Source organism: Acinonyx jubatus, chromosome A2 (assembly GCF_027475565.1).
Source record: "Acinonyx jubatus isolate Ajub_Pintada_27869175 chromosome A2, VMU_Ajub_asm_v1.0, whole genome shotgun sequence".
Classification (NCBI taxonomy): domain Eukaryota; kingdom Metazoa; phylum Chordata; class Mammalia; order Carnivora; family Felidae; genus Acinonyx; species Acinonyx jubatus.
In genome coordinates this window covers 30,182,106-30,207,305 of record NC_069383.1, presented here as the reverse complement: position 1 = coordinate 30,207,305, position 25,200 = coordinate 30,182,106, and the positions used below count along the sequence as shown (strand labels likewise).

Genomic DNA, 25,200 nt, shown 5'->3' with positions numbered 1-25,200 from the left:
TCAGTTGTCTTGTTTTGTACCTTCCCTTGGTGATTATATCAACTTTATGTACTGTTAATTTTCAATCTGTAAAGATAACCTATAGGTATATTCTTAGCTTGGATCTCACTCTTGAACCCCCAGATCTAGAAATCCAATATCTTGCTTTTATTGAGGAGTAATAAAAACTGTTTAAACTCAGATATTTTTCTTTCACAATTTTTATGCCCAAATCAATGATTCCTCTTGGCCTCTCTGTTCCTGTGAAAAGGACTCCTCCAATCCCTATTCTCCTCAATGAATAGATTTTAAACCTCTTTAGAGTTACATTTGAAACTACTTACGCTTTCTCTATACCTTGCCCCTCACCTAATCCATTGGCCTGACTCCTTACTAAATCTGTCGGCCTATCACTGATCCGCACGGCCAGCTCCTAATTAGAAAGACCACAAAACTTTTCAGGTTTCCCTATTTTCTCTTTTTTAATTGTTACCTTAAAAAAAAATTCATTGTGGTAAAAAATCCCACAAAATATAAAATTTACCTTCTTCATCATTTTTAAGTATACAATTCAGCAGTATTAACTCTATTTATACTGTTGTGTAAAGGCCACACACTCTTGCCTTGTTCACAACCCTTATTCCGAACCATTTGTTTCAAGCTAGCTCAATTTCTATATTGTTTCCCAGTCTTTTCTCCATTTCCCTGGCCTCTGGCCCATTCCTAGATGTCCCGTTTGTGGTTTATAGACTGCCTTTACACATACTATTCCTTTTCCAAATCTGACTTCTGATTTCTCTCTGGAGACCATGATGCACATTTGGCCCTTTATTATACTAAGTAATTTTAGTAAATATCACCTTAGCACAAGACTGTATTACTGGTATATAATGACTTTTTCCAAGCCCCAAATGAATCCAGATAATAACTAATTAATTTTCCAAAATCTTAGAGTTTACCTTCACAATCTTAATGCTGTATCCCCACTGCCACTAACCTAGACTATTTTAGTAATGTAAATAGTTCCCCTTCAATCTACTGGGTATTCTAAGCCATTTGCGTACAACTCCTATGATTTCTCTCCTCAGCAGCCTTCAGGAGTTGTTGTATTGAACCCACTAAATTGAGTAGAATCTATCCCTCTCACTCTTAGTATGTCCTAACATGCTTTTATGGCCTTATGTTCCACTCTGCTTTTATTTGTAATGCATAAGCCAGCCTTACCGTAGTTAACCAAATGCCACCATCTCCGTCTTTGTCTGGAGTCCTCTCCAGTGAGTCTGCCCCAATCAATACCTCTAGAAATCTTCACAATCATTCCTAAAGCATTCTGGAAACTGGAATTTCACCTCCTCCTGGTGGCACACCTTGTCTCTATGACTTGATGTATGTGCTTAAGAATCCCTAATAAAACTTATTTTTCAATATAATTATTTAGAAATGAAGAAACATGAGACTGTTAGAACTGGAAACAAGTTAGAGATCATTAGATTTGAGGTCGTTTTCTAAGTGAGAAAAATGAAACTTGCGGAAAGAAAGTGCCTCTCAGAGTAAAAAATGGAGTTGATAACGATGACAGGTTTGGACTGAGACCTGTGCTTTTCTAGCTATATCCATCCTATTTTGCTATACTAGCTCCATTCTATTTCCATATACTCTCTCCCTTCTATTTTCATATAATCTTTTCATTCTGTTTCCATATACTATCTCCATTCTATTTCCATATACTCTCCATTCTATTTCTGTATACCATATCCATTCTATTCTTGTGTACTATCTCCATTCTATTTCCATATACTCTCCATTCTATTCTCGTATACTATATTTATTCCATTCTCATATACTATATCCATTTTATTCTTGTATACTATCACCATCCTATTTCCATATACTATCTCCATTCTATTTCCATATACTCTCCATTCTATTTTCATATGATCTCTTCATTCTATTTCCATATACTATATCCATTCTATTTCCATATATCCTCCATTCTATTTCCATACACTCTCTCCATTCGTTGGCATTATGGGTTGAATCGCATTCCCCTCAAAAAAGATATGTTGAAATCCTAATCCCAGTACCCCAGAATGTGACCTTATTCAGAAATATGGTTGTCATAGATATAATTAGTTAATATGAGGTCATACTGGAGCGTTGTGGGCCCCTAATCCAATATGACTGGCATTATATGAGGATAGTCAAATGAAGACGGAGACACACGGGAAGCATGCTGTGTAATGATGAAGACAGAGATTGAAGTTGTGCAGTTGCAAAACAAGAAACCCCAAAGATTGCTGGCAAACCAGCAGAAGGTAGAAAGAAACAAGGAAGAATTCCCCTACAGTTTTCAGAGGCAGCATGGCATGGCTGAAACCTTGATTTCAGGCACCTAGCCTCCAGAATTGTGAGACAATGTGTTTCTGTTATTTTAAGCCACGTTTGTGTAGTACTTTGTTACGGTAGGCCTAGGAAACTAATAAAATTGAAGAGGCAGAACAGTTCAGCACATGAGCTCTGGAGTCAAATTAATAGCACTTGTTACCTTGCTACCTTGGGCACATTTCTTGGTCTCTCTAGGATTTCATTTTTCTCACCTAAAAGGGATATCTTATCACCTACCTTACAAGGCTAACATGAGGCTTAAATGAGATAAATCTTGTGAAGCACTTATGTGGTTGACACATAGAAAGTGCTCAATAAATATTAACTATTATATAATTTCCTTGAGGATTTACTCATCCCCGTAGTCCTCACAGACTCTGCCGTTTGGCCTTCACAAAGGAGGTGAGCAATAAATAATGGCTGCGGTGAACATGAGTACCTGGGTGAGGAGTGTCTGAGATGAAAGCCTTGTTGAGTTTCTCTTCTTCTCTTCCAGCATCTAAGCTGTTGCCTTTCCACACTAAAATGAGCTTTTACAATCAAGACAGGACCTGGGGAAGCGGATATGTCAGTCAGAGTCAGGCCTATTTATCTGTAGGCAAGGTCTTTGGTTCCGGCTGAGTCTTTCCTTTTTTTTTTTTTCTAATTTAAGATGCTGGGATTAATGACATGCTATAGTTGAGGATGTGGAGAGATGAGTTGGATGGGGAGTACAGGAAAGAAGTGAAGATTTTGGACTGTGAACAAATATATATATATTTATATGTTGTCTTTCTCTCTACATACAATATAAGCTCCTTATGGGCAAGTCCATGATTTAAAGTGTTTACTGCATATGGCCCCAATGCCAAAACAGTATCTGGCATGTAGTGAACCCTGAGTAAATATTTTGTCAGTGAATAAATGAATGGATGAACGATGACTGTGAGGATCAGAGAAAGCCTACTTTAAAGCAGAGATGAGAAAAGGAGAGGAAGTCCCTCCATCTCTTTTTAATTTTTGTTGAGCTCTCAGATCCAGCACCCCATCTTTTTCTTGTGCCAGTATCCCTCGAACCCCTTTCTGTACCATCTGTTCTTACACCTGCGACTAATGCTAATCATCTGCCATCGTGCTACATTGACTGTGCTTCGGTTATCATCCATTTCTCCTGCTCTCTTCAGCTCATTTGTCTCATTGGGATCTTTATCCTGTAAGAAGATCTCAGGTATCTACCATGTTTAAGAAAGAAGGAGGAGGAGGAGAAGGGGGAGAAGGAGAAGGAGAAGGAGTGCATCCTTTCCCAACCAGTGTGCCTTTCTCTCTTGGCTTACTTCCTATCTCTCTTGGCTTCTGAGTCACCATCATCTAACCTCTCTTTCTATTTTTTAACAAATTAATTCTACTAAAAATTGAGCTTTTCCATTTATGTTTTTATATTTTATATTTCAAGCATATCTGAAGGTAAATATTTTTAAAGTATGCTGATAGGAATCTAAATACAGAGGTCTATGCACAGGAGGCTCTTGGGAGATGATGTCAGCATACTAACAGGTATGTGACTTTCATGGAATTAGTTAGGCTGCCTGATGAGCATTTAATGCCTGTGGATTTCTTTGAGATAGTTGATTAGAGCTATGTTAGATTTTTATAATGAAATATGCACATGGGTGAAAAATGGTTCATACTGAGAGAATTTTAAACAAATTCAAATTTGCTTATGTTGGATAAATTTTAATGAAGTCTTGATGAAGCTCATATTTAAGCAAGTTATGTTAAATTTCCTATGAATCAAAGAATTAATCAGTTTATGGGTATCATTCTCTCTTGTTTTTTAAAGATAGTGGCGATAGTTTCTGCTTCTTTCTCCCTCTAAGCAATTCTGTTTCTTTTTCTAATGGAATTGGAAACTCACATAAACCCTCTGAAATGGAAACCGCTAGATACACTCACATTGTAAAAAGTGCTTCCTGTTATCAACTTGGAGTCTGTGGCCTTTTGGGGTGAAAGGAATGTTTGGTTTCATTTTTCCCTTTGGTTTCCTTTGGACATGTTTCTTTTTTTTTTTTTTTTTCCTTTGGACATTTTTTTCTAAGGAGCCATTCTCGCTAAAAGGATGAGCTCATTTTCTAAAACAGGGTTTATGTTCTCTAACAAAAACTATACTAAAGTTGGAAATTTGCATGGTAAATAGTACTTTGGCAATGTTTGCATTTTCCAGAAACTTGTTAAAAATGTAAAACTAAACATCTAGACTTATGTACAGGGTTGAAAAGGAATATAATAATAAGATATAAATTGAGGTTTTGTCATATATAAGTATCTTGATGAAAAAAGTTATTTAACTTTCAATTAAATTCGCTAAGGAAGGCTAATTCACTTAAGACCCAAAATAATAGATGAAACAAAATAATCATTAAGAAGAACACATGGACTTCGAAAAGCAGAATGGGCCCAATCATGTGTTCCGAAATATAACTACATTTGGTATCTCTAATCCTGACTGGGGGACTCTCAATGGACCCCTCTCGGTTTGCTTAGAATGCATCCCAATCAGAGCAACTTGCTAAGGGGAGGCTCCGACACCCTGCATATTGGTGGGAATCTACCTAACTATCTCTGTCAAGGCTTATGACCTCGAACCCGTTAAGTGGGTTGAATAAGAAGTCTAATAGAGCGTAGGTGTGTTGTGGCACAGACATGGGCTTTGGCACACAGTGGTTCAAATTCCAACTGTGTCATTTACTAGTATAGGTCATAGGCAAATTTTACCTCGATTTCTAAACTCTCCATTTTTCTCACTGGAAGAAAGGAGCTAACTAAGCCTGATGTGTGAGAATTGAATGTGTGTCTGAAAACACATGGTGGCTGACCAAGGTTTGTGTCAGTAAATGTTGGTGTTTTTCCTGACCCAAGAAGTTGGATTTAAGCTCTGACCTTAAAAACAAGCACTTTAAATGGCTTATATTATATATATATATATATATATGCATATATATATATATATATATATATATATATATGCATATATATATATATATATATATATATATATATGTATGTATTTCCAGAACACACGTATGTAGTTCCTACATTTGGCCTTCAGCCTATGTGCTTTCCTCATTATATTCTATGTAAGCAAATATTTAAAGTATCATGTTCCATGCTAGCAGCCTTCAAAGTTTCTCTTTGATACCTCTAGATGAGTCAGATGCAAGCACATTCCACTGGTTTTCTAGGGATACACGAACAATACTTCCTGCCTCTCCTGCTCAAGAAAGTGTTGGGCTGCAAGTAGTAGGAATGCAGCACATCTTCCCTGATTCATGAAGTGTGAATTATGCACAGTTTTTGACATTTTAATTCTTTTCAAAACCAATTTCTCATAAAACACCTCACAGCTGATTTTTGGCAAATCAAAGTTTATATCTGCTGTCCTAAGTATATTCTGACTACACCTCAGAGAGTGATCTGGGAAAAGTGACCAATTCAGGATGGGAGATTCAGGCAAGGGAAAGGCCTCACGAGAGCGAATAATCTATAGGGAGAAAAGAGAATTTGTTAAATAGTAATATTGCTCCAGGGACCTGGTGATTCTTCCTTTTGACATAAGGAAAAGTGGACCGTGTTGGGGTGGTGATGTGCTAGTTAAAGGTCAGTGTATCTGAGGCAGACCGTGCTATTCTCTGCTCACTTTCTCCCCAGGTGAGAGAGAAAAAGAACTGAAAAAATAACTAATGGTTATTAAGGAGGGCACTTGTTGTGATGAGCACTGGGTGTTATATGTAGGTGATGAATCACTAAATTCTACTGCTGAAACCAATATTACCCTATATGTTAACTAACTCAAATCTAAATAAAAACTTGAAAAAAACCCAGAACTAATGAGGACTGAGTTCCAATGCTGAAGAGTTGAGTGACCATGGACAAGTGACTTCTTTGGTTTCTTTTTATATCATATGGCATAAAGATGGAAATATCTGGTACAAAGATTCATGGGAGCAGGTTAGACATGATAGCTCAGAATGTTTTGAAAAACATTGAAATTATAAAAGACAGGGGAATAAACATTATCACTTCTGTTAACAGATAAACTGAGGGGGAGGTGCCTGCGTGGTTCAGTTGATTGAGCGTTAGGACTCTTGATTTTGGCTCAGGTCATAATCTCACAGTCCTGGGATTATGACCCTCCCTCATGTGTGTGGAGCCTGTTTGGGATTCTCTCTCTTTCTTTCACCCAAACCCCCCCATCTGCACAGGCATGTTCTCTCAAAAAAATAAATTAAAAAAGTACACTAAACCGAATGAAAAAAAAGATAAACCGAGATATATTGAGAATTTTAAGAGTTCATTTGAGCAAAAATCGATTCTAATGAGGCAGCGCCAAACCGGAAGTGGCTGAGAGTGTTTTCCTGTCAGGAAAAGGCACAGGCAAGGTAAGGCAATTGTTGTTTGTTTGTGTATTTATTTTAAGAAAAAGAGGATGAGTGTGGAGGGGCAGAGAGAGAGGGAGAGAGAGAATCCCAAGCAGGCTCTGCACTGTTAGTGTGGAGCCCAACGGGATGGGGGGGGGGGGCGCCAAACCCACAAATCATGAGGTCATGACCTGAGCTGAAATCAAGTCAGATGCTTAACTGACTGAACTACCCGGGCACCCTAAACTAAGGCAATTATTGATTGGCTAAAGCTTGAAACCTGTTGGCTGTTTGTGATTGGTTGTCCTTAGGTTTTGATTTCCTAACCTTGAGGGACTTACAGGCTTAGATTTTGGTTTGCCTTACATAGGCCACCACCGAATTACAGCCACTTAGCCAAATAGCCCCCATGTTCAATTAACTTAACACATCCCAAAGGATACTGCCATGAAAATATTCTCACTACATTTAGCATCTCTTGAGGGAAAAGAATGCCTATCGGCAACAAAAGTGTACCGGCAATACTCCTGTTTTCATTAAAAAGTTACAGTATAATGTCGTTTACAAATGTCAAGTTGTACAGTTATGTTTCAGCATTCCACCAGGAGTCCAAAATTGCACTGTCACAATTGAGTTTCCTCTTGATGTTCCACTGGTTCTTTAACAAGCAATAAGAAGTATAATAGCATTCCGATAGTTTCAGCACTAAGCCTAGTTCTTCTCCGGTGGAAAATCTAGCATTAATTTAGCCAAAGTGCACAAATGCTTCAGGAAAAATGCAACAGGAAATTAACTTTTCTGTAGCGGTGCAGGAACTATCTGACCTTAGCAAAGCATCAACCAGAAAGTCAACTTTCATACCGAGCAGGAAACCTTCCATACTAGACACACCCAGAGGGCAGAAGTGATTTCAAGTGGGTTTTCCCTCACTCCTCCCTTTATTATTCTCTCTCTCTCTCTCATAAACAATGAAAATATTAATAACACATCTGAATCTTCGTATGCACAAGCTAAACTTACTTGTCCAAATATTTTAGCGCTACATTAGCTATTTTAAAAATGGATAGATTTGGGGCAGAGGTGTTTTTGTTGTGGCGGTGGTGGTAGTGTGTTTTTTGTTTGTTTGTTTCTTTTTTGTGTGTGGAGAAGATAAAGATGAGGGAAAAGGAGGTAAACAGATTATTTTTCTTTTAAGGAAACAATGGTTCAAGCAATATTTTGTCTGCTTTAAACAAACTTGTTTGGTGGAGAACAGATAAAATGTATTTGTGAAAATATATTCTGTCAGAAATAGAAACTTTAGGAAGCTAGAACTGTCTCCTGTTTTTAATATAAAATGATGACATTTCATTTTATTAGTAGTAGCAGTGGTAATAGTAGTAGTATTTAGAGGGAGAGAGCTTGAGTGGGGGAGAGGGGAAGAAGGAGAGAGAGAGAGAGAGAGAGAGCATCTCCATGCTCAGCGTGGAGCCTGACACAGGGCTCAATCTCATGACTCTGGGATCATGACCTGAGCCAAAATCATGAGTGGATGCTCAACCAACAGAGCCACCCAGGCACCCCAAAATAATGACATTTTAAAAGGAAGCCCCTTTTCTGTGATATAAATGAGAAGATTTCTCATACTCCAATGATTGCACATGGTCCTCAATACAACTCTTAGAAAAAAACCTGAAAAAGTAACCAAGAATTAATAATGATGTAACTACCCCCTGTGAAGTCTAGCATTTAAACAAAATCTTCTAATGAATTACTAGCAGTTGGATCAGGGCAGGGATCAGGTTTAGACAGTGCTTGGCACATAAGTTGAGTGAATGGATCAATGGGATCTAGTATAATTCATGCTGTGTGTCTAGTTTAGGGATTCCTGTGGTGCCACTGGTCCTTAAATTTTTCTTTTGTATTTTCAGTTGGAGTTTTAAACTCTTTCTCCCCAAACAACCCATCTAGGTCTTCCTCAGTTTATAAGATGTCCTTACTTTCCTGAAAAGACCAAAGCAATTTATTACATTAGAAGAGATGGTTTCTTCTGTAGGTCTGGCCTACGAGACCCTTTGCTGGACCCTTTAAGAATAAACTGTACCTCTAGGAAGGGAACTCATTTTTCTAGCCAGTCACACAAGAAAGCCAAATGCTATTCTGCAACATAATCCATCCCCTAAGGAAAGAATTACAGAGTTTAGGGAGCTGAAAATTTGATAGCAGTATTAGATGATGTCTTACTCCTTCCTCTGGAGATAGTGCTTATTTTGTGGTATTACTAGATATTATCATTTCCTGCCAATTTTTGATTTTTAAAGCAAAAAGTTGGCCATCGAATACTTAAGCATTCTAGAGTGAGTATGTAATTTGGAAAGCTCTAAGATAGATTTTGAAGGGAATATGTGAGATTGTGTTATGATGTGTTGGTGTAATATTGCAGCATGTGGCAGCATGAGCAGGACCAGGGTAGACCAGGTGGAGGCTTCTAGAGGGGAAGCATGGAAAGGAGGTTTCCTAGGGCTCAGTCAGGCTGGGAACATGTTACCCAGGGTAGTCCCCAAGGACAGCCACGGTTGTATATTAGTACTGGCCTTAGTGAGCTGAAGGGATAAGATGAGGAGGCCATGGAGCACCAACCACCACAAGAGTGCTCCGAGTAAGCAAGAAAGCAGAATGGGTGCCAAGCCAAAAAAACGTGCGTGAGGAAACTTCGTGTGTAAATTTGGTTTAAGGCAGGATGTTTTTTTTCATGCAGAGCGTGGTGCCTGCATATTTAACACTTGTTTCTCCATTAATCCTAAGGCTTTGTGCCCTACATGGGTAGGATGAGGCAGAGTCTCTCTGGGTTTGTGAGGTATGGGCCTCTGTCCCGTGGCCATTCAACCAAGCACTGCAGCTGGCCTTTGCCGCCCTGGAAATGGAGGGGCACCTAAAGGGAGGATATTGGTTTTCCATCCTTAACCATCTGTCCAGTTCATGGGGACACGGGATTTCTGGTAAGAATCTGGATCATCTGGTTGCTACAGGGCTGTGAGTACTGAGAGGCAAAGAGTACTGTGAGTACTGAGAGGCAGGAGCCAGATATCTATCTGCATGGGATTGACATTAGACACTTAACTGAAGTGAGTTTAGTAGCCCCTCCTCCTCTCTTGAGGGGTCTGAATGTGGTGACTGGGCAGGCAGTGGATGGAGACTCTCAATCCCCACCTCAGCACCTGAATTCTACCTGTACTTCTGGCAGATATATATATATATGTATATATATATATATATATACACACACACACACACACACATATATATATATATATATTTTTTTTTTTTTTTTTTTTTTTAAGGCCGGACTCTCTGTGCAGAGTGGGTCATGTTCACTCTGGTGCTCTTTCAGATTCTCGGCTGGCCAGCACACATTTTATTTTGGTGGCTGGCTGCAGAAGCCTGGGATCCCTGTCTGTGCAGTTTTGAAGTGCAGAGAGGACTACAGGGCTTAGGAGGACAGTGGAGATCATAAACTGGGCTGGTGGTGGGCAGGTTAGCAGCTAGCCTTGTGGCAGAGAGAGGCAGAGAGAAGAAAATGAAGATGGAAATGGAAAATGCAAACGAGGAGTTCGGGAATTTCCTAGGTGAATGCTATGGAAGGTTCTAAGACTAGACAATGGTGACCATTAACTTCTCAGCCAAAATGAGGGAGTGTAATGTGCTAGAGAACTTTGTATATCCCAGTTGTGAATTTATTTATAGAACATTATAATGAAATGTAAAATTAAATCATATTTAGTCACATAGTTAACATAGTGCTTAATTTTTTATCTAGCACCCAAAATCTAAAAAGTATGTCCATTTTATATATGATATCAATGGCCTTTTTCTTTCATAATACGTTTGCTCTAACACTGAGTATTTATGAAAGAGAAATATTAGAAATGACTGATTATGTGTAAATGTGTTAATGTCCCTACTTTATAAATACTACCTTATCCTATTCTGCTTGTAATTTGACAGAACCCCTACGAAATCACATGGTTGAATTTTTTTTTTAACGTTTATTTATTTTTGACAGACAGAGCATGAGCAAGAGAGGGGCAGAGAGAGAAAGAGAGGGAGACACAGAATCCGAAGCAGGCTCCAGGCTCCTAGCTGTCAGCACAGAGCCTGATGCAGGGCTCCAAACTCATGAACCATGAGATCATGACCTGAGATGAGGTCAGACACTTAACCGACTGAGCCACCCCAGCGTCTGTCAGGAGGTTCTTTTATGCAATAACTTCTTTAAGAGATGTTTAATACGCTTTACATTTATGAGGCGCTATGTATATTCAACTGCTTTTATCCTCACTGAGTCTCCTTCAACCCTTCCACTAGCATGAAAAGTAAGACAGAGGTTGGTACTCATTTGCAGATGAGGAAAGTGAAGTACATCAAGTAGAGTTTAAGTGGTATTAGCAGATAATGAATGGAAGGCGGGAAGTAGAGGGGAAACCCAGGATTTAGAAGGCCTTGGGGAGTTGCTGGCAAAGGCTCAAACTAGTCTCTGGCATCTATAAAAATGTTTGGTAGATTGTATGATGCTTAGGTATTGATATTGCCGTAATGACCCCAGTGTTCTTTCCTGTCTGTTACGTTGTTTTTGTAGGGACTTACTATTTTAAGACTGAATTGCTGAATTAACTGGTTGTTTGGGCACCAGGGGACAGAGACTTGCTATTATTTTAACATTTTTCAAAAGAACAAGGTCTCCCCTTGTTTTCTGCTTGGTGTTTCACAATTGTGGATTGTCAACTTTATATTTTCTTCATTACGGATATCCTTCAGGCTACTGCAGACACTGTGATAAGGTTCAGGGGGCTTGAGAATATTTGCTCTGAAACCTGCAAACGTGATCAGGGCTTGAGGATGGGAAGAAGAAAATGACTTGCTCCTCTTAAATTCCATGAGCTTGTCAGACTAAGAAAAGCCTGGGAAGCGAGAAGAGTGTGGGGTCAGGAAAGCAGAAGGAAGGAGAAGAGACAAAAGAAAGGCCCTCATGAGTGGTTTTATTTGATCCGAAATAGGAAGTAAAATCAAATGTGCCTAAAGGAAAAGCAAACTACATTCTCTCCCAAACTCATTTACAGCTTTATCTTATTCTTAGAGATATCTCCAAGGACGCGATCATGAGCACCATCTCCCAGCTACCCCTGGGGTTCTGTAATCTCTGCTGGGTCTTTGTTATGTCTGTAAAGTTGCAGCAATCAGTACATTGAAGACCCACAGCTGTGCTTCGTGGGTGGCACCACAACCAAAGGGGAGCCTTGAATTAGTTGGAGGAAAAACCTCCAGAGGAAGCTGAAACAGAGGCTTCCCATGACTTTCCAAGCAGCTAGAAAAGAGAAAGAGAAACACTAGGAGAAGCAGAGAAGGGAATAGAGGTTCCTCCACGTTGGTGGAAATGGCTGAGATTTTCACGCGGTGGAGTTTGCCAGCCAGCTGCAGCTACACGACAGGGAAGAGGGGACCTCGCCGCAGGAGACACTAGACACAGGCTGGAGGAGAAATCCCTGTTCCTGTGTTCTCGGTTTCATTTTTAGTTTCTTCAAGATTCCCGCCATGGGTGAGGGTTAGCCTGGGGCGCAGGGCTGAAGCTGCGCTTTCGCTGGAGCCTCAAGAGCCCAGAAGCTGTTTAGTCCACCTTCTCTTTTCTGTCCTGCAACTTGCCCTCTGCTAGCCTCTCCTCTTTCCTCCAGCTGAACAAACTCTGTACTTGTGCCCCATTTAGAAAGGCACAGCGTGGTTCCCGGTTGTGAGTGTGGAGCCTGGGCATTTAACATACGGATGACGTGGGAATTCTCAGGGTCGACCTTCGGATTTTATAGATGTGGTGGGACGTCTTTACTGCTAAGCAAAAATCATTACATGTCCCTTAAGTTTCAGTATTTCAGATCTTCCAAGCGGATTCGGGCAATATGACATTATTTATCATTAAATATTTTCTAGCTGAGGATGGCCAGGTCAGGGTCTGTCGTGCTGTTCTCTTCCATTTTTCTCCTTTGTGCCCGCTTTTCTTCTGATATGTCAGGCTTCTAGCCTCCCTTCCTGTTTACTTAATACCAAGTAAATTCATGGCCAATCCTTTCTTTGGGACTTTTCTTCCCACTTCTGGAAGGTTTCATCCTCTGTACTTTACCTCTGTCTTAGTTACACTCACCGTGATTTGTCCTGTTGCTGCTTCTCCTTCTTTCTATCACAAATGAGGCTCCACAGTACAGAACTTACTGCCTTTCCCCTCCCAGTGCATTTCCGATGATGCTCCCCCGATGTGATTCGGTGCCTCCTTAGGACAGGTGTCATGTCTCCGTCTTATAGCTTGATCGCCCAGGTCACTGAGTACTAACATTTTTGAAAACCTTTTCAGGGGCACCTGGGTGGCTCAGTCAGTAGAGCGTCCGACTCCTGGTTTCGGCTCAGGTCATGATCTCACGGTTCATGAGTCTGAGCCCCACGTCGGGCTCTATCCTGACAGCTAGGAGCCTGCTTGGGATTCTCTCTCTCCCTCTCTCTCTCTGCCCCTCCCCGCTGGAGCTCTCTGTGTCAAAAATAAATAAATAAACTTTAAAAAACCCCACAACTTTTCTGTATTATGGAAATGATGGCATATAGTTCTTAGGAAATTTTATCACTTAGGAAGTAAAAGTCTGCCTTCTGGCATTCTGTTAGGATGCCCATCGATCCGGAAAACAAAATAAAACAATAAAACACCCTCCCAGTTTTCCTCATTTGCCTCTTCCCTGCTATGGCTTTTAGTAAAAGGAATCAGGATTCATTGAGGTTGTACCTAGGTAGAAAGACCAGCATAAAGTTACCAACTTTTAAATTCTCTACTACTTATTAGGTTTTCGTTTCCTATTAGCTACTTAAAAAGATAATGAGTAATGATGTATTACCTACACTTTTGTCCTCATTGCCAGTTACTTGTTACCTATCTGGCTATATTTACCATCCACAATAACAAGTACATATGGTACTGACCTTGAAGGACTTCCTGTTTTAATTTCTCTGCCCATCTTTTCTCTTCCTCTAAGAATTATCTTTCTTCTCTCATTTGCTTTCACACACAACATTCGTAATACATGCGAGTAACAGCATCTAAAAGAGCACCTCAGTCATTCTTTAACACTTTACCCAGACCAGAGATCTTTTCTCTGCCAGTACTTACCTTGCATGATTCACTAATTGTTTATCACTCCTTCCACTAAAAAGTGAGTTCAGGGACACCTGAGTGGCTCAGTTGGTTGAGTGCCTGACGTCGGCTCAGGTCATGATCTCACAGCTCATGAGTTTGAGGCCCACATCGGGCTAAGAGCCCACTTCGGATCCTCTGCTCCCCTCTCTCTCTGCCTCTCCCCCACTCATGCTCTCTCTGTCTCTCCCTCTTTCTCTCTCTCTCAAAAAAATAAGTAAACATTAAAAAAATTTAAAAATGTGAACTCAGTGAGGGATAGAGCTTTGTCAAGTTTCTTCACTGTTACATTGCTCAGAGCCTAGAACTATGCCTATCATATAGAAAGCGTTCAAAAATATTAAATGGGTAAGTGGATGAATGAGTGTGAGTGAGTGAATAAACATTGAGAAAGAGCCAAGAGGGAAGAGATATTAAGGATCCAGGAGAAGGAGAAAAGATGGATGAAATTCTCAGGGATTTGAGGGTAGAAATTGGAAGGAGGTTTGTTGCCTAGAGGAAGGGGGTTTGTGGAATCTGGAGAATAATCAGAGCAATTAGCCATGGATAAGGGAGGACAGGTTTCTCGTGTGGAAGTCAGAAGAAAAGAGGAAATGTTAGTCGTGCTGATAGGCTATGCGTTTGACAAAACAGAGGCTATTTAATTAAATCAGTGTGTTTCCTTCTAGCAGTGGAAATTTCACTGTGAATGGGAGGCAGTTTTCTGTAGAAATAAGAAGGTAGCTGGAGAATAGGAAAGTTAGTCACTATGTAGAATGTGAGAGAGAATTGAGCAGTGAAGAGCATAGCGGGATGGTCTGGGGGCCCTGAAGACGGAACTGGTTTTGCCAACCAGAATCTGTCCACTGGACACTTCTCTCCAGCAGCTCTCAGCAACCCAGCCCAGGTGCAGGACAGGCAGGCTGCTGAGATCTTTGGGTCTCAGAGTTTCCACGGCACCCTAGTCCTCTCAGCTTACGCGGCATGTCATAATTATTATAACTAGTTGTTTATGTCTGCTTTCCTTGATGGGCTGTCAGCTCTGTGGGGGCCAAGACTTGTCTGGCTTTTTAACCGCCATGTCCCCAACTCTTCCATGCTTGAAGCTTTGCCATGTGAATGTGACGCACGTCCAGTGGAGCAAGGGGATAATTTCATATTCTGGGTAGGGAGTTGTTGGAGTGTTGGACCAGGGGATCCAGGCTGCACAGAAAGAAGGTAAAAAAGAGGCTAGTAGAAAGTTGGCATGAGCAGGAAAGACCAGTGTTGAAGAACTGATATGTTGAGAATAAATGAGATGGAAATACTTGAATGTGATCAGAGAATGGAATATCTCATTTTATACGTTCAGAGGTGGGGGTGTTTGGGGACCATAAAGTCCAAGATTATGGCCATTCGAGCGGCCACTGTAGTAAAGTGGAGGAGACAGGCATTAGGGATGAAGAAGTCATAGATATTTCACGGCTTGAGATGCAAATATCAAAGCTTCCACTGAGAAGTTTCTAGTGTATATTTTCACCTCATAGTAAAATAATTAAAAGGCATGCATGTGTTTACAAACAATGAACTCATACATAGCATTCATGCATTCATTCATTTCCTCATTCATCCATCCATTCCCTTTTACTGGAAACTGGTAGTAAGCTGTATGTGCAATGGTTAAAAGAAGACACATTTAGGCTTTCAGGAAACATGAAAATTTGTATAAAGGTCAGACACTAAACAAGTAATAATATGTTACTATAAATTGTGAAGCGTGCCAAAGGGAAAGATAGATTGAGAGATAGGTGATGATGGGTTTTGGGAATAGCTGTTTAAGTAGGTGCCATTTTACCAAAGCTATATTGAGGATACACCTTTTTTATATTGGAGCCTTATTGCTTTTGTTTCTCTGTCATTGTTTAAAACTTACATAGAGGCACAGATGAGCAAACTTGCTTTTCACTGGATGTTCTTGGGATAGTCAGTAGCCCCAAGGCACAGTTTGCCAGTGTAGTCAGAAGACCCTCAGTGTCATGGAGTAGGTCTGAGAATTGTGTGTTTACTCCATGATGGGCTTGAGATTCAGTTGAATCAGTTGTGAGATAAAGGCAGACTTAACTAAACGTTCGTTTATGGAGGAAATTTCTCATGAGGCTCTGTTTGCATATCCGGGAAACCTGTGGTTCCTACACTGTCCTGCAATTATAAATAATTTCTAAGCAGAAAATGTAGAGGACCTGCATCCAAGAAACTCAGTTTTATCTCTTGAATTCTCTAAAATAAGTGTAAATTTCACCAGAGTAAAAAAAATCCCTATTTTATTCTTATAGTGGAAAAATTAAAGCATAATTCACTATGATAGATTCCGCAATATTTCTAAAATGTCAAAGATCGAGACCAGCAAGGCAATTTTACTTTTAGTTATATATAACACACATCCAAGGTCTACTATATGATTTGTATTAGAGCATCAAAAGGTGTCATAAATACATGGCTACTTTAATAAATCTAGAAAAAAAATCTGTCATGTGGAAAAAAACAAGTTTTATTTTTCATCCCTTCTATATTTTAAAGAGCTGCATTTCTTGCTTTTTGTGTTAAGTCCTGGTGAAGATTTTTTAATACTATAAGTAACTGAGAAACATGGTACTTTAATAATACAGCTCTTTATTTGATTTTTTTTTGCTGCAAATTCATTACTTTGCTCAAACATTTAATTCTATTTTTGTCATTCTTGCTCCTATTTGAAATTCTTCTGAAATAAATTTCTTAATACAAATGTTCACCACTTTTGTATTCCCAATCTTCCATGGTAGTATTTATAACCCAGACTTTTACACATTGAAGAAAAAGATGTTTGTATTCATTCATTCAAAGAATATTTATTATGTGCCCATTATGTGCCCAGTGGTATTCTTAGGTAGGGGAAACAAAAGTCAACAAAATAGAAAAAATATATGCTTTTATTTACCTCCTTTTATGGTTTGGGGAGACAGACAATAAACACAGTAAGTAAATAAGATCTATTTTTACATTAAAAGGTGATGAGTCATATAGAGAAAAACATACATCAAGATATATGGATGCATATAGCTTATTGCAGAAATGGTTTTTATGACAGAGACAAAACTAGATTAATTGAAAAGCTGATAGAATTCTTAAGGGAGGGGTGCCTGTGTGGTTCAATTGGTTAAGTGTCTGGCTCTTGATTTCAGCTCAGGTCATGATCCCAGGGTTGTGGGATCAAGCCCTGCATTGGGCTCTGCAACTGAGTGTGGATTCTCTCTGTCTCTCTCCCTTTGCTTCTCTCTCTCTCTCTCTCTCTCTCTCTCTCTCTGTGTGTGTGTGTGTGTCTCTCTCTCTCTCATTGAGAAAAGAAAGAGTTCTTAGTGGAAAAGCATAATTAAATTATAATACTACTCAGTTTAATCATATATAGTTAACATCGTTTATTAATGAGACACTGTGTTGGATACCTTTAGATACCAAATTCATTTAATTCCTCCTACAACTTCATGAGGTAGGATTTGTTATTTCAACTATACGTATGAGAAAACTCTGATGTAGAGAGATAAAACAACTCTCCCCAGTGGATGAAGCAAGGCAGACTCTGAATTTAAATCCAGATTTCTGATCCCCACTCCTCTCCTGTTCATCCTCCACATTGCTGCATCTAACACTCCAGGTCGTTTATTACAACACTCTGTCCTTTGCTTTATTTAAGGTGGTATAAAAGTTTCAGATGTTGAAGTTTTTCCAATAAAAATAATAAGTGTTTAGTTTTAAAATAACTTTCATGTAGTCTGGCAAAGTGATTTCTGAGGGACAGTTTTTTCAGATCTTTCCAGAAGGGAGAGGGGGAAGTGACTTGGGAGCTCAGAGTGTCAACATCCAGTAACATTCATTCTTTCCTAAGTCTTCTCAGAAGGCCTGCGAGTCTCAAGTTTAGTTGCGGTAGTGGTGGCTAGGTTAAATTCTTTCACTAAAAATATATCTTCAGAATTGTAGTAGTAATCAAGAGCTCTCAGTTCCCAAAGTGCTTCTCTCGGCATTTGATAATCCTGCATTTGCTGGTGTGGTTGACATAATTGTTCACGTAGTTTTTATTTTGCATAGGCAGTGTGTGCACCTGTCATTGGACCAGCTAAAAGCGTTCTTGCCCCTTGGTATTGGGCCATTTTGCTGATACAGTCTGTTATAAATATGACAAGGACAGGAGCAGTTTGTATTACAGGGTAATACAACATAATTTGACTGACAAGCTCGCTTCCTATTATTCTCTGTAGTCTGAGATGTGAGCGAAAATGTCAGTCTATGCTATAAAGGTTATTATAGAATATGGCCACTTATTATACTTTATTTAAAATATATTTTTGTAAGATATACTGGCAAGAGCCACATGGCTGTGGCTTAAACTGATCCTGGTTGGGAGTGGGGGGGGGGTGGGGGAAGGGAGGGGTGTATCTTTCAAAATAATAATAACGTCAAGTTTGAAAATACACTCACCTCATGTGAAATCACTGCTCTACTTGAGCCAGCTGTAATAGAGAGGAGCATCCTGTGATTACGAAAGAAAATAATGTGAGAAGGGAATTCTGGGCACTCTGCATTTTGCTTGAGTGACAACGATATATTTGGAAGCATCTGTCTTCCCCTTGCACCTAGATGCATGTTTGTTTATTTTGGCCTCCTGTGGGATACTGGTTCCTTCTAACTCCTGTGGACAAAGGCTCAACTGTTTTTGGCTTCAAAGACTCCTTCTAATAAGTTTACCATGACAAACAACGATATTGGCTGGGGAATCGTGTCCCAATAGGCAGCTAAATTTTTTAGTTTAAATAGTTTCATTATCAAGAAAACACAATATCCTTTAACAAGGGAAAGTATCTAATCAATCATGTTTGCCCAAAGTACCATGCAGGGGAGGTGTGCTTAGCTAGTTTCTGTTCCTTTCTATTAAATCCACTACACAAGTATTCAAAGCTTATGTTACTGTGTGCCAGGCAGAGCTCAGATTCAGAAAGTTTTTCTGATTCTTTGTTTTTTATATTATTATTTAGAAAACACATAGATGGTCTTTCTATGTGTATAGTATACCATGCACAGTTCTAAGCCAGTCACAAACATTAACCCTTTAGTTCTCACAGCGCCCTTAGGAGGAAGGTATTGTCCAATCACACAAATAGTTCTGGCAGAACCAGGGGATTCAAACCCAGCAGTCTCTCCAGAGTTTGTGTTTTTCTGCACGTCATCATGCTTTGTCAATCCATTTACAGGTGGAGATAATTCGTATGCAGTGAAAAATAGGATATAGTTCCTGCCCTCGGAGAGTTTACAACCTAAATCTGTTTCCTGTTTCTTTCCATATGTATCTTCATACATATCTTCAAAGATCTTGATAGACCACTATGGCTCATTAATTTCATAGATATCTTCATTTATTAAACACGTCCTGTGTGTACATGCATACTGCCTGTAATGAGCTCACATCAGGGAGAGATGCACATTTCCTTTCCTAAGTGCTAATAAAAGGGTGTATTTCAATGAAAACTTTCCAAAAGAGGTGATGTTTGATTCAGAGTTAGCCAGATGGACAAATGGAGAGAGAAAAAGGAATTTAAGTAGAAGACACAGGTATGTGTATGAAGGAACAGGGTGGGATCAGGAATGGAAATAATTAAGAGTGTGATATGAACAGAGAAGAAAGACAGGGCTTAAGTTTGAATGACCTTGTGTTCCTTGATGAAGATTTGGAGTTGATTCTATCATTAATGGGAAATAATAAAGAACTTTAAGTAGTGAAGAGGCATGTGGTACATACTTTTAGATCCATAAAGCGGACAGTTCAACTCAGAGGTGTCACTAAACGTAGTTTGGATTCCCAATTTTGTTTTTTATCTCTTCTCCCTCATCTTCCTTCTCCAATTCCTTCGTCTCCTCTTCTTCAGTCTCTCCCAGGTTTTGCTCAAACCCCCATCCAATCTCACTGCTCCTTCCGGTAACAAGAAAATGTCTACTTTATCCAGTTTTAATCTCAGGTTTTCAGGAAAATACCCAATGTCTACAATTACACCTTATCATGAACTCAAATACCAGCATTCTTTCTACTTTGTCAATTGGAAAATTCCTTTTGTTAATGGAATTTCAAACACTGTCGTGAGAAAGAGGAATATTTATGTGGGCGATCAATAAACTGTGGAAGGAAGAACCTGACATTATGATGCTTTGGATCTTGGGCAGAAACCCAGCCTGCCACCCTGAGATGCATTCCAACTTTGCTGTGTTCTGATTGAGAGGAGAAGCAGCACTGTGTATCTCCAGAGGGCTCTGAAATTGCTTCTCAGCTCTCCCTGTTCCTAACCGTGTCCTTCCAGCACGAAATCCATCCTCTCGGAGTCTGTTTCCTCTCCCATGTTTACTTAAAAAGCACTGTTAGAAGATAATGCAGCTGGAAGTATTTTATACAAGCACAATGCAGATGAAAGGCATTGCTATTAATTTATATTTTCAGCTAGAGTTGAGTTCTGTATTTCTATGCAACAGTATTCCTCCAGGACCTCTATATTTTAATGGCCTAAAATTTTCATCTCTCTGTAATAGAGAGAAAAATTCAGTTCACCTTCGGTTCTTGCCTATGAGGTCACTTTTGCCCTTGCCAGCCTTTCAGAGAATTTGTCTTTCATTTCCAGAGAACAACTTGAAGGGTAACTTTCTGAATGGCCCTTGATTTGCATTAATGATGTCCTTCAAGGCAAAGTGTGCTACTTTTTCCTCTTGAATTTTTATGCCTCCTTTCTTTCTTTTTCTTCTTCTTCTTTTTTTTTTTTTTTTAGATTGAGAAATCGATAAAGATACACTTTGGGAGCCATGACAGAAGGGCCGTCCTCTACAGGCCTCCTTCCTACAGCAAAATGGAGTTTCAGCTCCATCAGCACGTCCTCACTCAGCATCGCTACTCGGTCGTCATCGCTGAAGAAAGGCTTGGTGCTGGTCTTGGGCCAGGGCTGCTAGAAAAAGGTCAGAATAAGAAGTAAATGCCATAGCTGCTTGACATACAATGCTAAACAATTTTTAGAATGTGCTACTATCTCCCCCTAAAGAAATTTATAAAAACAAAATTTTACCCATGATCCACTTTCTTGCATCAAAGAAAATTTGGCTCCTTTTTTACTTCCTCTCAATTTTTCTTTAGCTCTATTTCTTTATTCCTGAAATTACTTTGTTTATATTTTTGTAGCATTTTGGAGTTGCATAGTTCATATTTAAATGCTACATAAAAAATGTTTATGTTTATGAGCCTGAATACATGTTCTGCCCAGCACCAAACTGCTCCATATTTTAAGAAAATTGCCACTTCATCTGACTGCAAGTAGAATGTGCTGGAAATTGTTTTGAGAAGCCGGCTTAAATGTGATTCACAGATTGGCTCTAAAATGGGGAAAAAGTATGGATATTTATCACAGACACTATTACTAGTCAAGTACTTTTATTTCTATCATTTGAAATGAGAAATAAAAGACAAGTTTTTAAACAAGGTATTTGAAAAGAAAGTTGAGCAGATGATGAGGGTCAAAAAGGGCAATGAGAATAACAACTAGCGATTCCTGAGCAACTAACCACGTGACAGACACACTCCACCTTGCTCTTTAAAGTGCAAACTTATGCCAGTGAATGAATGAGGTTGGGGAGACCTTTAGCCACAATTACCCTTCACCAGGTTCACTTTTACCACACTGGTAGTAAAGCTATAAGCTACCTAGCTAGCAAAGCTTTTGAAGGATAGGACCCCAAAAGATAGACTTGGGTGAAAAGAAACATCCTAAAAATGTACAGAGTATGGGCCATTAGGACAGGTCTTCAGGAATGCCATTTGCTCATCCCTGCCCCACTGTGAGTAGTATGGAAGTCTAGAGCCTTGTGCTTCTGGAAGCAAATGAGAAAAACAAAAAGGAAGGTAAAAGCTCTGGAATGTCAAAGAGTGCTGAAAACAAATCTTACAAACGTCATTGCAGTTGGTTCTGTTAAGGACCAACCGAAAGTTCTGGAACATCCATAAATGATATTGGTCAGAAAAACATTTATCAATGTTAAGGAAAGATATAGAATGTATAGCCTCCTTCTCATCCCCAAAAACCTTTTAGTTACTTTTTTTAAAAAAGCTTATTTATTTATTTTGAGAGAGAGAGAGACACACACAGAGTGTGAGCAGGGGAGGGGCAGAGAGAGAGAGAGAATCCAAGCTGGCTCTGCACTGTCAGCATGGGGCTCGAACTCAAGAACCTCGAAATCATGACCTGAGCCCAAACCAAGAGTCGGATGCTTAACGGACTGAGCCACCCAGGCACCCTCTACCTTCATAAAACATTTTAGCCCATCATTGACCTAGGTGATTGAATGTATAACCACCACCTATGTGCCATGTGAAAACATCAGCCATGATTACACAGCACTGTTGTCTGAAATGCCTGTTTCTCGACCTCCTTGGTACCGCTACTGACTGAGTATGTGGACGACCTGGATTCTCTGTGCATTTCAACTTCAATTCAGTTTCAATTTTCAATTTCATCCGTTTGCAATTTAGAAAGAGTATGTCTGCTCTCTCCCTTAATGTCTGGGTCAGTTTTACAAGAAAAGGGAGAATTACTTTGAGGCTTCCAAATATCAAGAAAGTGCAAAGACAGCCTGAAGGCGATGAAATCTGGCAGCCAGAGGAGCTGGTAGGCCCAGCATAAGATAAGGAGATGGTGTCACCAGAATTTGTCAGTGTAAATACTGATTTGGCTCTCTTATTCCACCTTCCCTCCTCTTTTACAACATCCTTTTCCTCATTCTTTCTTGGTTTCTTCTTCTCGGTGTAATAAGATATTATTCCTGGATAAGGCCTCAGTTTCATGAGTATGGAAAACTGATTTTTGGTTTTTCACTTGATTTTGTAGTTTTCACTGTGAGAGCAACATCAAATACCTAGAAATTAAAAAAAAAGTTCTGTGACCATGATCTAACATTTCCTTGATTTTCTAACATATAGGAAACAGAATCACTTTTTTATTGAAGCTTATTTTCCATGGCCACAAATTTAAGCTGTAGATAATGTTTGAGTTGGGGTACTCATTACAAATATATTTTCTAAAGATTTGATTCTTACAAAACTCATTTCTCTTTAGTTTCACATATTCCCCTAATGCTTCTTTGCCTATATGTACAGCAGCAGAAAGTATGATGTTATACTGGCACATTTAAACTTCCTTTCTCCATGCCGAGCATCTTGGGGGGAGTGGGGGCAATTCAGAATGATCCGGAGACCTACCCCACCTATCTTTCACTTCATCATTGCAGTTTCTGCTCTTTGCTAAACTGAAATTTGAAAGTATTACATCCAAAATAAATCAGGTACTACCACAAATGTTACTAAGTGCCCAGGTGCAGATTTGACATGTTTATAAAATACATTCTTGGTTGTAGGAAAATAAATACAAAATAAATTTTCCCCTGTCTACCTATCCATGTTACCTGCCTTTCTCTCCTCTTCTGATTTGACCCCAATCACTTCTGCTGACCCCTTTCTGTGCCATCCTTTGAAGCACAGGTGGCCTCTTTCCAGCCTGGGGCTACTTTTTTTTTTTTTGATGTTTATTTATTTTTAAAAGAGAGTGAGACAGAGCTGAGCAGGGGAGGGGCAGAGAGAGAGAGAGAGAGAAAGAGAGAGAGAGAGAGAGACAGACGGACAGACAGAATCTGAAGCAGGCTCCAGGCTCTGAGCTGTTAGCACACAGCCGGATGCGGGGCTCAAACTAACAAACCACGAGATCATGACCAGAGCTAAAGTCGGACGCTCAACCCACTGAGCCACCCAGGAGTCCCTGGGGCTCCGCTCCTTTTTTCTTTTTTAAACCTTTAAGGCCAGAAGTGGATAAAAATTAGCAAAAATAAAAGGGTCTTACCTAGGCAACATTCCACTATTAAGTATAATCTGTTTTTGTAGAGTAATAAAATATTTGGGTTTTATATTTTATTCAGTTTCCTTACTACTTAGTAAACATTTATTGAAAGGAAAAGTAAGCAATCTCAGGTTCTAAGTTACCATGTGGGCATCATGTTTTTTCCCTGGTTAATTCCATTCTAGTGACATAACAAAAGTTGGTGGCTGTATCGGGAAAGACAGGCCCTGGATATGTGACTTTAAGCAAGTTAGGTTCTTTGAGCTTTAGTTCTCTTATCTGTTAAATGCAATAATGATATTACTTCATGTTAGTATGTGGTGAGAATTTAACCACTTTGTCTGCCCCATCAGAGTTCTGGGAGGAGACAAAGTAAAGCCCAGGCAATATTTTTTATTCAGTAGTCTGGGAGTGGGGCCTAGAAATTTATATGTTAAAAACAGACACTTGTGATTCTGATATATAGTCCATTGGAGCACACCATCCTAAGGGATATACTGTTGGCTCAAAAAATAACAATCTTTAGAGTTAGTTTTGGGAATAAAACAATGCAAAAGTCTGTTTGCTATAATGCCATTGTACTCCTTAAGTTTTAACTATGCCCCCCCTGGGTGGCTCTGTCAGTTCAGTGTCTGACTTCTGCTCAGGTCATGATCTCATGGTTAAGGCGTTCAAGCCCCATGTCGGGCTCTGTGCTAACAGCTCAGAGCCTGGAGCCTGCTGTAGACTCTGTCTCCCGCTCTCTCTGCCCCTCCCCAATTTGTGCTCTCTCTGTCTCTCTCAAAAATAAATAAGCACATTTAAAAATTTTAAGTTTTAACTATATAGGTATTTACAAACATTTCATCTTTAAGCTGATTTTGAAACAGTAAGAGGACAATTGTCTTTACAGGTTTAAACCTACAAAACTTAGCAGCATGTAAAACATATACTTTATGGTCCTTCAGTCCTTGCTTTGGAAAAATATATCTTATGTCCCTGTGTTTATAAGAGCATATAATTCTCCAAAGGAAAAGATAGAAGCACCAAGCAATTATTGCCCTTCCTAGTATCTAGGTACTATTTAGTAAACCAGTGATTTAGTACATGGAATAGTATAGTAGCCTAAAAGAAAGTAAATGTTTTCCAAAAGTTCTTAAACTCATTGTAACGTCCAAGTAGCATGTGGTCCCTGAGACTCTGACTCAGTAGGTTGTATCATTGGATCAGAATTATTTCTGTGTACTTGAAGAGTAGTGCATATTTAGCAGTTTTCTGTTCACTTCTGAGTATACTTTGCACTTCTAAATTAGACATATTATATAGGCACATGCAAAACAAATGCCAACTGCTGTCAAAGCTGCGG

At 39.4% G+C, this 25,200-nt stretch overlaps 1 protein-coding gene across 4 annotated transcripts in view; it reads left to right on the top strand.

The window, feature by feature from the left end:
- Positions 1–25,200, top strand: part of CPED1 (cadherin like and PC-esterase domain containing 1) — a 267,418-nt gene that overhangs the window by 6,484 nt on the left and 235,734 nt on the right. For 3 of the 4 annotated variants that reach the window (XM_015067315.3, XM_015067313.3, XM_015067314.3), the window contains exon 2: positions 20,751–20,934. The exons of the other annotated variant lie outside the window; for it this stretch is intronic. In XM_015067315.3, coding sequence (XP_014922801.1) covers positions 20,751–20,934 — 184 coding nt within the window. The remainder of the gene's footprint in view (positions 1–20,750; positions 20,935–25,200) is intronic. 4 annotated transcript variants of the gene reach the window in all.